Source organism: Anoplophora glabripennis, unplaced genomic scaffold, assembly GCF_000390285.2.
Source record: "Anoplophora glabripennis isolate ALB-LARVAE unplaced genomic scaffold, Agla_2.0 scaffold30, whole genome shotgun sequence".
Lineage (NCBI taxonomy): Eukaryota > Metazoa > Arthropoda > Insecta > Coleoptera > Cerambycidae > Anoplophora > Anoplophora glabripennis.
The window spans coordinates 263,626-277,890 of NW_019416226.1; the positions used below are offsets into that span (position 1 = coordinate 263,626).

The window sequence follows — 14,265 nt, forward strand, 5'->3', positions numbered from 1 at the left end:
CTTCTGTATACAGAAGCTGCTAATGCAATTTGTCTTGCTTCATCTTAAATTAAAACAGTATCCATGAATCTACATGCTATACGAGTAACCGCAGTAATAAGAGCACTATGAAAACCACAGTAATACAGAACAAATAGATATTTGTCTTAAGGGCAAAAAAGATACATTTATACGATTTTGACCATTTTGTCGGATGCAAACAATAAACCACAGTAATAAGAGCACTATCAAAACCACAGTAATACAGAAAAATAGATATTTGTGAAATTAAATCAGCTGAAGCTATTTTAAGGGCAAAAAAGATACATTTTAATAAATACAATACAACCTTCCAGATACATAATGCTTCTAAGTATAACATTTTTTTCTCGAAATATTTTATTACTAAATGTTTGGTGATGTCGATTCTATTTTTAGTGGAGCATATATCCTTGAGGAACAACTGTTTGAGACTTTTAATTCTTTCTATTTCTAAAGGTGATAAGTTGTAAGATTTAGGAAACTAGATGTAATCTTAATCTTACTGCCAAATAGTGTTTCTAAATTCATTTGTAATAACTACTCATTAACATTTGATATAGTGTTTCCATTTTTTCTCTCTTCGAAGTTAAATTATTTATATGTTGTTCCCATTTAATGTTTTTGTCAATAACGATTTTGTCAATAAACATTTTAGGAAACTAAACAATTATTAAAAAAAACATAATTAGATTATTATCATGAGCATGTTCGTAAAAACAAAGAAAATCTTATCTAGACCACAAGTCTAATATTTGTGCGGAGAGGGGGCGGTACATTACAATTCTCTCTTTTTTTAGTGGTCGAAAACCAAGGGAGTGGTACTGTGACGTATGCGGCACCTACCTCCGCTCCATAGATGGTATTCTAGAGGGCGACAAAGTGGTGACCTGTTCAAAATGCAAGGCCAGGATTTGCAAATATCGGTGCTCCAATCTAACACAGCGGGAAGGGTGGATGTGCACCTCTTGCCTCAGGCCTTCAGAGTCTTGGTTCCAAGGAATCCTCAGTGCAATACATCCCAGTAACAAAGGTAAGCAGTTCCGTTTGATGACAATATCTGCAGATTTACTGCATCAAGTAATGGGCACTTATAGTAGGATCGTATACGATGCAAAGTAGAGCAAAAAATTGTCGGCCTTTTATCAAAGGAAAATCGTGTCATCATTTTTAGGAAGCGTAAGATAAATCATTTCAAATTTAAAATGAAATTCAATGTAAAATCTGAAATACCGCTGCATACGCACTGTGTGCTGGTAGTAGCTGTAGTCGCCCAGGTGCATCGAGTGTACGAACTGGTCGGTTATACGTCAAATACTAACCTGGCGAGCTTTGCTGTCAATTAGAGAGCGCTTCCAAAAAACAAGTAAACAACGGTGGCGCGTACAGATGTAAAATGTAGTACATATGTGGAATTTAGGAAACAAATTGGATTTATAATAAATTACATTTAAAATAAATAGTTTATGAGAATAAAGGAATTTTTGTAGCAACAAGGGTGCCAGACCTGAACTGATCCCCTCGACCCTTCATAATGTATAAAGAAATTATTCAATTTGTAAAACCCTTAAAGGCGTACTTCATTGGTTCCCTTGACAGGCAATGATTTATTACTTTGCATCGAATATGATCGTACTATAGATATGGAATTGTTCTACTAATCTTTATTTTATGCGAAGTAAAACTGAAGCTTTTCTCTGTTTTAGTGGATATGACAACGAAGATGAATACGGATTCCTTGAATGAAATAGACGAAGACTTAGAGGCTATCCGGAAAAAGGAGAAAGAGCAAGTGAGAGACTTCATAGAGCGGTTGGTTAATGTTATGCTAGGAGAAAACGTAGATGACGCTAGCGTGTCCAAAATATACAACGATTCACATTGTAAGTAAACGCAATATCGAATAAAAATAGTAGAACAAGGATGTATGGTTCAGCTGTCTTTTTTTTGTCTGCAGCTGTACCAAACTTCTTGGCTATTATGTTCCAAAAATTCTTATCAGAGAAGAACAAAATTGTAACATTTCAACTGCTTGTACATAAAGTAACGATTTTGATTGAATATGTTTTTTCATCTCCAGAATGTTTAACTAATTGCTAGTGTACATTGCAAATGCGACGAAATCTTAACACCTAACAGCTTTGTCAATTGTTTTGTATCAACTAACACCACTAACATTTACCTTCCAGATGACGGCATATTCGCCAGATATCATCAAGATCTCAGTAACGCCCTTACCGATTTGGGGTCAGCCTTGCATATATCCATAGCTAGTAAGTCCAGACCAGTACTATCAGAACTTATTGCACCTGCTTCTGCATGCATTGACACTGTAACATTATAACACCTAGTGTATATCACCACATGATATGACTATTTTTTTTTATTTTAACACCCTGTATTCTCTTGAACGAAGTCATTTAAAAGAGTTTATATGAAAAAATTGCAAACAAATCTGTTTTGCATTTCTTCTGAACTAACTGACCAATTCAAATCAAATTTGATAGTGAGATAATTCAGGGGCGCAGATTCAGGGGCACCGTCATCTTTTTTTTTATCAGTACTTCTACACTGAAATTTTCATAAAAATGGTAGCATTTTCTGAAGGGCCACAGAAAATTAACAAAGAAAAGGTATTTTTCTCCTACCGTCAGAAAAGTATGACATTTTTTGACCCTCGGAAGTCTCTAAGATTAACATTTTCCTCACTGAGAAAAAAAAATGGTATCTTAGCAACAAAAAAAGTATTCATTTTTAATTCTAGGAGCTAAAGTTGACACTTTTAATCCTTAGATTAAATTCAAAGCACAAATTAATAATTAAATGGGAGATTGGAGAAAAACTAGCATGTTTTATTCGAATTAAAAGTGTTTTTTTTTGCTAGCCACAAAACTAACACTTTTATACCTAATATTCCAAATACAATGTGTCCAAGATAAGGATGGGATATCATTAGGATCTAGGAAACAGTAAAAGATACGGGGTGGCTCAAATTTTTTTATACCTAACAATATGCCGTTTAGAAAGTTTTAAAATTCCGGGTAGTTCCGGATATATCCGAAAAAAAACAAAATTTTGCAAAACTGTTTTATTTTTTTTCTGGCTTTATTTGAAAACGAATTTTAAAATAAATTGCATATTTACATTGCCACTTTTCGCTCTATTCAATGGCGTCAATATTTTTGCAATCCAAGGTTTCGTCTTCGAGGGGCCATCATCAGGTTAATTCTTTTAAACACGTCGCTGCTATTTTTGTAACAAAATCCAGTAATTTTTAATTCTAAATTAGATGATAGTATTGTAATCGTTGAAAAAGGTTTTTTAGCGTGCTTTAGCTATCATCTAACATTTTCCTTTGTACGACTCTGAACGCTTTCAAAATATCTAGTGGAGGAAGTCATAACAGTATAAAAGTCAATACAGCACAAAATATCCAACAATTTTTTTTAATCAATAATTTAAAAAAATTGTATCTAATAAAAAAATAATACGAATTCATGAAAAAATGTGTTATTATTTCTAATTAGTATTGCTAATAGTAGTAAAAAAAAATGTTGGTTATTTTGTGAAAAAATGAAACCTCGTATTCTTTGATGAATTTTAAGGGGTCTTTACTATAAAGTTTTTCGTTAAAAAGATACAAACTTATAAAAGTCTTGTATTTGAGTATAGCTTGATATAACAAATATTTATTTTGACTACATTGGAAAGAGATAAAGAATAAGAGATTTCGGCTTTTTAAAATCCTTAACAAACCATATTTCGGTAGGTTTCGTTGAAAGAATTAAATATTTAGCCGATATTTGACAATAAATAAATTACATAATTTAGTACCACAACAAACACTAAAAATCAAAATAACTCGGAAACGCACTGGAATTTCGAGACAGAAGAATGGATATTATTTTTGTTAAACTGTATGTAGATAATGAAAATAACAGTTTTTTAAAAAAATAGTCATTGGCGTAGAAGTTCTGTTTAAGAAAGGGGTTGAGCACCCCCTCCACTCCGCCACTGTGCAAGTTTTTGAACATTTTTATCGCTTGTTTTATGCCCCTTAATTAATAGGCATTATCTCCCAAACATAAAAAAAATCTAAGCATTCGTTTATAAGTTATAATGAATATTCGAGAAAAAAAAAATTATATTCAACACCCCGTATCTCGGAAACGAAGCCTTCTACGACATATGTTTATAGGAACTTTTCTTTTTAAAAACATGTGTTCTATCTCCTGTTAAAGTTTGTCTACAAAAAACTGACTCACTCTGTATATACGGAGAAAGGGAGATATACATATAATATACCTATCCTGCACTTATATTCAGCACCGTGCTATGAAATCGTTAGCTTCAAAGCTCTATATCTTTAAACCTATACATAGGATCGCTTTGGGCCCATGACAACTTTTGCTCAGGAAGGTGAGAGCTATATCATATTTCAATTTCAGCCATTTCGACCGAAAGCCATTTTCCATAATGTTTGTGCGGGGTCCTTTTGCTCGAAAATCAGTCGTTTTTCGAAAAATATAATGGAGTAGTAATTTGTATAAAATTAAAAAACGAATACGAAAATATCACGGTCGTTACCGTAAAGCAGTGGCGTACTATTTTATTTAGAAAAATATGCCGCCGATACCCTGTATCTCCGCCACTGGATCATGTAAATTTTAGGAGGTCTCATATTTTAGACATAAATATATGTGCCCAATTTCAAATTATTTCACTTACTAGTTTTTTAATTATTTAAAAAAATTAAGAATATTTTTTGAAGTTTAACACCCCGTATCTTTTTAAGGAAGCGCCCTAGATAAAAACTGTATACAAAGGACTCTTAAAATCCACCAAAGAATACGAGATTTCATTTTTGGTCAGCATTTGTGAATCACCCTATATAAAGATATTTATGAAATAAAGACTTATTTGTTTTTTATAAAAAAATATATCTTATGGGGACATGGAAAATTAATAATGCCATTGTATGGAATGGACTGGAAGCTCGTCATCTGTACGCTGAGGCTTATCCTAATCGCCCAATCCATCTGCACTATATTCCATCAGCGGCTGCGCGACAGGGGAAAATTTGATAAAAAACCTATTCACTCTAGAAGACCTAAAACTATTTCCATACAAGATAAAAAAAAGAATTTTAGAGGACGTGGAAGAAAACACTGGAACTGGTGTTAGACGGATTGTGGCTCGTATTCTACCCTCATGCTTGGAGAACCCCCAAAAAGTTTGGAAAAAATAGAGAGAAGAAAGACACACGTTTGGGTTGAGCAGATCCACATGGTATTGTTCAAGCCAAATATCAACAACGCTTTAGTTTCAATGTTCGGATTGCTACTCCGGCAGAAAGGTTGATAGGATCTATTGTTTTGCTTAATACATTAAATGGTTCTGCATATTATTTACACTTTTTAAGAGAGGTGTTACTGCCATTACTTGAAGACGTATCATTGAATGTCAGACGTGGTTTGTGGTTCATGCACGATGGTGATCCTCTTCATTTCCTACTGCCGATACAGGACATAAATGAATCCTATGGGCAAAGGTGGACTGGACGTGGTGGACCGGTTAATGGCCACCTATATTACCAGAACTGAATATCTTCGACTTCTGAGAATTTGCAAGTTCTACAACAGAGAATATGAATATGGGATATTTGAGATGTAATTCATTTTTTACGATGTTCAACCTACATTGAAGTGCAAAGAAGACAGTTTGTAAACCTTTTCCAATGCGTTATTCATGAAATAAAAATTTTAGCTATTTTTTTTTCTGCATGAAACGAATTCATAGGAAGTTTTTTATCTCAATGAGTACAACATTCAAAACATTCAAGGTATACCGTCAATTTTCTCGTAAATGATTGGTCCTATCAAAAACAGATTCTAGTTTTATTTTTCATTTATCCTGTGGTTTCAGAAAATACTACTTTTAAGAAAATTTCAGTGAAGTACTGCTTAAAAAAGATAACGATACCCCTGAATCCCCGCCACAGAACTATCTCATTTGTCTTCGCCATATGCAAATCATGCAGCCTTATTAAACAATACCTTGTATTAAATATACGATTTTTTTTCTTATTTTTTGAACCTTTTGCTCTTCAAATGTTCAACACTTTTTTGACATTCTGTATATTCCTATGTCAAGAATTTAAATCCTCAGAATTGAACAATAAATACAAATTATTAGTGAAGTTACTATCTTTATCCGTATGTTGAAGCACAGACAATATAGCTTAGAGCCACAGACTGCTTGTTAAATGATGGAAATTGGCAGCCTAAAATAGATGCAAAAACCGTTTTTGTTGTGACATCATAGCTCGATAACGAAGGCAAAAAAGCCCACACGTTCCCTCCCTATATAGGTATCTTGAAAATGCTGGGGAAGCTCCAGAGAATCCTGAAGATAGCAGCGAGAGAGAGAAAGTCTCTTTATCTCTATCACACACTATAACTCTATCTCTCTCGCACACAATCAGACAAAAACGATAGAAACGAACCTACCTTTAAAAATACATGGGATTTATATTTAAAATAAAACATAATTAAGCTGTATTATTCACATAACAATAATGTGCAAAAGTTCTTCAGGAATGTCGGCAAATTTATTTTGGAGGACGAATCCTGTCAATGAACACTAAAAAATATTATTACAAACCTTAGGTGGCCAGAAAACAGCCCCGATCTCAGTCCTTTACACATATTTTTGTGAGGACACTTCAACAAAATATATTATTAAAGACTTCAAAATTTACAAGCATTGAAAAAAAAATACAGAACGAAATGTTTGATAATTCTGAATTTGTTTTTGAAGCAATAAATAATATATTAAAGCATATTTTCAACTGTATCATCACAATTAGTTGCATGCTGATTTGTAAAAATTGTAGGTATTTTAATGTTATTTCGGTTTTAGGTATTCTCCTGATGTTGTTGTAATGGTTAGTTATAAAAATCGTTATTTGTTTTTTCATTAAGGATGAATTTTAATTTTTTTAATGATTTTTTTACTTTAAACATATTTTACGCTAGCAAATTTTGATGTCAAAAGAAATAAAAGAAAAATTGTACATTTGTATTTAAAATTTTTTTTCCATTTTTAATTATTAAGTGGATGTCAAAATACAAAAAAAAATGTACCATTACCCGACGCGCGACGTGGTAATAACCCACCGATATGAAATAGATTTATCATGATCATCAAATATTAAAAAAATTATACTTATTACAAGCTGTTTAAAATATCATTACAATTATATTACAAGCTGTTTAAAATATCATTACGAATTTTCTTTATTTGGAAATATATTTTCTGCAATATTTCAATACCAAAAAATGAAAATAGTAGCTAATTAACGAAATTATGATTAAATAACCTAACTGTGAGACTGCTGCAGAATATCATATGAAACTACATAGATCGTTGATTCTTTAAAAACATGTTTATCAATACCTACATTATACATTTAAGTAAATACATAGTAACACAAAAAACAGATATTGATAAAGAAGTGTACAAAAGAAATCCGTAAGTACGTCTGGCAACATTACCAAAGCGCTGTTTATATGTTGCTAGGATACGCGTAGCAATTCGGGCCGCTGCATTTGATTCTTCCCAAAATTCTGCTGGTTGTGTACTCTATCGGCAATTCGGTAATTTAAAACTGCTGGCCTATTCCAGTAGCGATCTGTGGCGATAGCTATTTTGTCTGTGGTTGAAGTTTTCAGTTCTCTTATCTCAGTTGTTTGCGAACATACCAGCAGATGTCATTTACAGTTATCGCGAGGGAACTAACCGGCATTTGCTTTGCACCCGCATCATTTGTGTATGTAAAGTGCCATCATTACCGCATTCTTTTCTCAAGAATTGTGCTGCCATACCCTGAGGCTACTTATTATTGCCAACGCGCGACACATCTTGTTGCTTGTGCCCAATATTCCGAGAGAATATAAAATTATAATAAATGTTATCACGTAATTCGCTGGCCATAAACTGTTATAGCCATATAAATTAAATGACGTGCGAGAAGAGTAAATAGCTTGTGTGGGAATGAGTCTAGTTAAGTGTGCGACAGATTTTAATATACTAGACGATAAGTAGAAGTTGCAAAATCATTGTAAATGTACTTACAATTAGTAGAAATTCAGAAAGACTGAATGTTTCTGTTTGAGTTTCGCAAATTAGAAAAATTAATAAACAACACATCGAGACACTTTTTAATACTCAAGAACTTCCTGGCAATAAAAAAAAGCGAAATAAAAAAGCATCTAAACAGCTCTATGTTGAAAAAAACACGTGAATTTTAAAACATATTTTCATTATTAGTACATGTTCTTATTAGTAGTTCATGTGCACTTAACATATCGATAAAAATAAATAGCGAAAGCGTGACTTTCAACTTTTTTATTATCCACATACTCGTTTTTGTGTTAAATATTTCTTGTTACTAAAATACCATACTTATATGATTAAATCCTTCATGTATTATCAATTTAGTTTTTCGAAATGCCTGAAGTTTTTTATGGATCACGTAGGTGTAAATCTTTACAAAGTGTCACTGTCGTACCGACTTTCTAAGTATTGTAAGCGATATAAAAATTATTGTTGAATTTAAAGTATTATGGCACATTTAACTGTCACACAAAGAACTGAAATTTTAATTCTTATCGGATGCGGGGATAAGACTAGAACGCAGAAGGAAGTTTGCGATTTATTTAATGAAAAACATCCAGATCGCCGTATCAGCCAATCAACAGTCAGTAAGATAGAATCTAAATTTAGAGAAACTGGCAATGTTGTGATATTCCAAAACCTGGACGTCCAAGCGTTAGTGAAGATCACAAACAGAACATTTTGACAAGTATGGTAGATAATCCTCATAATACTTCACGATTGATTGCATTAAACAACGAAATTAGTCAGACCACAGTGCTACATATCCTGAAGAAGGAAAAATATCATCCCTACAAAATTCAACTTGTGCAGGAACTAAATGAAGACGATCCCGACCGCCGCTTACACTTTTGTGAAATTATGATGGATTTATGTCAAGTAAACAGAGATTTACACCGGCAAATACTATTTTCAGACGAGGCCACGTTTTGTCTCAATGGTACAGTGAACCGTTAAACTTGCAGGTATTGGAGTCTGGAAAATCTTCATTGGATGGCAGAGACACATATCCAACACCCACAGAAATTAAATGGTGGGCTGGAATAGTTGACAACAGAATAGTAGGGCCTTTCTTCTTTGAAGGAACCCTTACAGGAGATAGATATTGCAGTAATTTTTCCTAACGATAATGACCCTGATATTCCTGATGACACCATTATGGTTTCAGCAAGACGGTGCACCTCCGCACTATGCGCGCCCTGTTTGAGATTTTCTGGACAATTGTTTTCCTAGGAGGTGGATTGGCAGACGAGGACCGATGGAATGGCCCGCGAGATCCCCAGGTCTTACACCCCTGGACTATTTCTTATGGGGCTACTTAAAGTCCAAAGTGTACATTAACAGACCACATAATTTAGAAGAACTCCAAAATTGTATTATAGATGAAATACAGTTACCCCAGAAATAATTCATAATGTGCAAGAAGAATTTCTACACAGACTTGCGTATTGTCAAGAAGTCGGTTCGAACACTTAATTTAGGTAGAAAACTTAATGAATTGTATTTGCTTGACATAGGAATTGTTATTTTATTAATGAATAAAATTTATGTTTTCTAACATTCAATCGTCATTTATTCGAAAACTTTCCTATGTAAGATGGCAACATTTTAATACTGTCGGATCGACAATGAAACGATCTTTCAGAATCAAGAAAAAAAATAGTGGGTTGCTATTTAAAAAAAATGTCGATGACGTCATTACTCGAAAACAAATGACGGTTGAAAATCGCCTTTTATGCTAAAATATGTATTTTTTAAATTAAAAATCGACCTGTTCGAGGATTTTTCCCAAAAAAAATTTCTTTCGTTTTTACTGAATTTATTCCATACTTTAGCCGCGTAAATATAGTCATATAAAATGTAGTTATCTTTACGCGTTTTTTGAAATGTTAAAAAAATTAGTAAGAGTAGAGTCCAAATAATTTATTGTGTTCTATTCATTCCATAAAATAAATATGGCACGACGAGAAAATCATTTTAAATATACAGGGTGGTCCGAATGTTATGCAGAAAAGTTCGAGGGCAGATAGATCTCTTTAAAATAATATGTGTTTGCCTTATAAACATAGGTCTGGAACGGCACCGTTTTAGAGATACAGGGTGTTGAATTTGTCAAAAAAAATTGATTTTTTGTTTATGTCTCCGGAATCTATTAACCGATCTCAATAAAATTTGGTACATATAATGTATGATAGTAGGCCTTATATTCCCTGAAATATGAGCTTTAAAGGTTCAACCAGTGGTGTACAACCGGACAGGATCACCCCTTTTTTATAAAAAAAACTTACGCCACTGTATTTTTTACAAGCCATTGTAACGAATTTATTTTCCAATGCACAAAATACGTAAAAAAGGTAACTTGATTTTTTTCCCTAAAGTTCACCGTTCTCAAGTTATTCATACCAATACAATCCCCTTTTGTGGCAGACACTTCTAACCATAATATTACAAGAATATTTATGTTTATGCCTAAAAGTAAGTGCAATTTGTAAGCACATCAACAAAATTCTTTACACTCATCGCTTTCATCTTTTTGGATTAAAACAATATTTGGAAAATCACGACAAAAAAAAAGGCACAGAAATGAAATTTTAAAAGCATTTGACGACGATCCTCGGCTAAGTACACGAAGAACGTCTCGGCAACTTGGGGTGAGTAAATCGAACATTTGAAAAGTTCTACGTAAGGATGGCAGAAATCCGTACCATTTACAACCTGTGCAAAATTTACTCCCGGGAGATGCAGAGAGACGCCAGAATTTTTATCAATGGTTGTTTGAATTCTTATTAGAAATACTTTGGACCGATGAGGCTACGTTCACAAGGCGAGGGGTAGTGAATTTTCACAATCTGGATATTTGATCACAAGAAAATCCTCATGAAATTCGGAGTCATTTCTAAACTTTCTAGAAAACCATGTATTTGAATTATTAGAGGTTGTTCCATTAAATATACGACAAAATAGCTGGATACAAATGGATGGTGCTCCTGCGCATTTTAAAAGAATAATACAAGAATGACTTAATGAAAATTATATGAGATGATGGATAGGTAGAAGCCCAAATGCCAATGTCAACCATAATGGTGCAGAGGGTCCAGTATCTTGGCCAGCCAGATCACCAGATCTAAACTCCCTGAACTTCTATGTTTGGGGTGATCTACATGAAAAGTTTACTCTACTCCAATAGATACTAAACCACAACTACTGCAGCGAATAGAAGACGGGTGTAATGAATTAAAAAAACCATCACATGATATTAGCTTCAATTAGTTCCATTAATAGATGTCAGAAATGTGGGTGGTTCGCATTTTAAACAATTGCTGTAAATACGTAACGTTAATTTTGTTTCTTGTTTAGTTGTTGTTGCTTGGTAAATGTATTTTTATTATTATTTTGATTTAAATTGTTCTTATTTGTAAAGATAATGCCTCCAGGAACACTACCTCAAAAGTGTGGAAAGAATTTTGTTGATGTGCTTACAAATTGCACTTATTTTTAAGCATAAACATAAATATTTTTGTAATATTATGATATGAAGTGTCTGCCACAAGGGAATTGTATTTGTATGAATAACTTGAAAATGGTGGACCTTAGGGAAAAAATTCAAGTCACCTTTCTTGCGTATTTAGTGCATTAGAATATAAATCCGTTACAATGACTTGTAAAAAATACAGTGGCGTAGGTTTTTTTTTATACAAAGGGGGTGACCCCTGTCCAGTTGTACACCACTGTTTAAACCTTTAGAGCTCATATTTTAGGGAATGCAAGGCCTACTATCGTACAAAAAATAATTTTTTTAACAACTTCAACACCCTAAAACGAGGACGTTCCAGACCTATATTTATAAGGCAAACTCCTATTATTTTAAAGAGATCTATCTGTCCTCGAAGTTTCCGGCATAAAATTCGGACCACCCTGTATAAAATATGCTTAATTTACTGCATTTCTATTTCCATTGAATATTGCAGGAGAGATGTTCTTTCAAAAACAAAAATAAAAATATTTGATAAAATTCGACTTCTACCCTAGGTAAACAATCAACAATCAACTATTTTCGTCTATACGCATTTTTCGGCTGTAACATCAGCATCGAATCCTGATGTAATTACAATAAATAAAGAACAGCGAATCCTTCAATCAACAAGCCATCACCCAACGCGGAAAACACGTTTTTACACGCGAAAGAAGACGTCGTTCCGCACTGTATATCTGACTTCACCTCTATTCTTCAAAGCATGGTAACCTTCGGGTGTCGCAGTCGTCGTATGGACGTACCTTGACCATCTTATCTAGGTAATTCAGTCAAGTCATTACCCAAGTCCAGGGTACAACACCGCGACAGTTGTAAGCTCCAGTGAAGCCTCAACAATTCGCGTTACGTTTTCATCTAAATTAAGTAAAAGTGAAGGTGCTGTTTGATACTACGCGATAAGTGGCTTTTCTCGAGCGCTCCGATAAACAGAGCAAAAAAGTAACAGATAAGTGAGTTTGTGATTAGAGGTGTTTTGGATTTTTGTGCGAATCGTTCTAAAATTGGAGGAACGTGCTTGAGGTGTCTTCAATGTGTGATGTAACCTTAAATATATATATAGCAATTTTTTTCTCAAAGTCGTATATCGAGGACAATACGGGTTGTCCTTAAAAATCTGCAATTTAAATTGAAATGATGTTAAACTCAAAACATCATCTTGTGTGACAAGAATATTTATTTTACTTACTATTTAGATTTTGAAATGAAGCTATTTTTATTTTATTGAAATTATGTTTGTATTGAAAAAAATGCGCCTTTATCAATTATCTCTAGGTACTAAATATCACTGAAATATCTCAAGCGGTTTGGAAAATATTAATTAATTTCCTTCTTTTTCCTAAAAGTTTAATACCCCATATTTTCGCAACGGAGCATTGTTGGATCATAGTTTATGAAGCAAACTATCATTATTTTTCCATGTAGAATAACACCCTTGAATATCCGCATATCATTAAGGAACACCCTGTATATTGCACATGCACATACAGGGTGGGATTTAGCCGAACTTACCTTAGTCCAAAAGTTGATAGTTACAGCGATATAGGGTGTTAAATGTAAAATATTATTTTAGTTTATTTCCATTTATTTCTTAATAAATGCAAATATCTACACAAAATTTTGGGGTTTGGATTTTTTTGGATAGAGGAATTGAAATTTGTTCACAATTTGGTTATAGTTCATAGAGGGCGCCAGCTGCCGTAGATTGAAGGTGATCAAATTCTTATTTTCCAACTTTTTTACACAAAAAAAGTAGACTTTATGAAAGTAGCTGTCTCGCACTGTTTCCGAGATATTTGGCTTTGAAACTTCAAATGCTAATAGTTGAAATAATTAAAATAATTTAGAAATGTCAAAAACAAGGGTTTATTTAGAATTAAAAATTGTAATGCACAGTAAAATAGTAAACATTGGTAAAAAATATGCCTTTTTGACAATACTTGCTCGAAATGTCCACTTCTAACTTCAATACATTTATCAACACGTTTATTAAAAGATTGTCTTATTTTAAAGTATAAATCCTTAATGCGAAATAACTTTGCAGCATTTAAAACCTGCTACTAAAGTTCCTCTCAAGTGTTTATAGTTTCTCCATAAACAACTGATTTCATGTAACTCCAAAAACGAAAACCTCGGCATTCTATCTCACATTTATGTATACGAGTATACAATTTAATTTGTAAGCTAAGATGTAATTTTAATTAGATACGAATAATACTTAATAGAAATTAGCAAACAAATTACAGCAATAAGACAAGTGGAAGACGTCAATTATTTGATTTTCGTCCAAATCCTACTTAAGAAACTTTACCGCTAAATTAATAATACCTCTAGGTACTTAATTGTAATTTAATGCAACAGCATTGGAAGTTTCAAAGCCAAATATCTCGAAAACTGTGCGAGATATCTACTTTAATAAAGTATACCTTTTTTGTGTAAAAAAAGTTGAAAAATAAGAATTTGTTACCAAAGATGAGATACCTTAAAGTACAAAAAAGTTATGTCGTTTTTAACACGTTCGATCTACTGCAGCTAGCGCC

General features: G+C 33.1%; 1 protein-coding gene across 5 annotated transcripts in view; it reads left to right on the forward strand.

The window, feature by feature from the left end:
* LOC108913044 overlaps positions 1-14,265 on the forward strand; it is a 66,878-nt gene that overhangs the window by 27,858 nt on the left and 24,755 nt on the right. For 2 of the 5 annotated variants that reach the window (XM_018718523.1, XM_018718509.2), the window contains 3 exons: positions 819-1,051; positions 1,725-1,901; positions 2,208-2,291. In XM_018718523.1, coding sequence (XP_018574039.1) covers positions 819-1,051; positions 1,725-1,901; positions 2,208-2,291 — 494 coding nt within the window. Of the gene's footprint in view, positions 1-818; positions 1,052-1,724; positions 1,902-2,207; positions 2,292-12,513; positions 12,767-14,265 lie in introns of those variants that run through there. The other 3 variants (XM_018718515.2, XM_018718531.2, XM_018718538.2) reach the window with 3 other exon arrangements.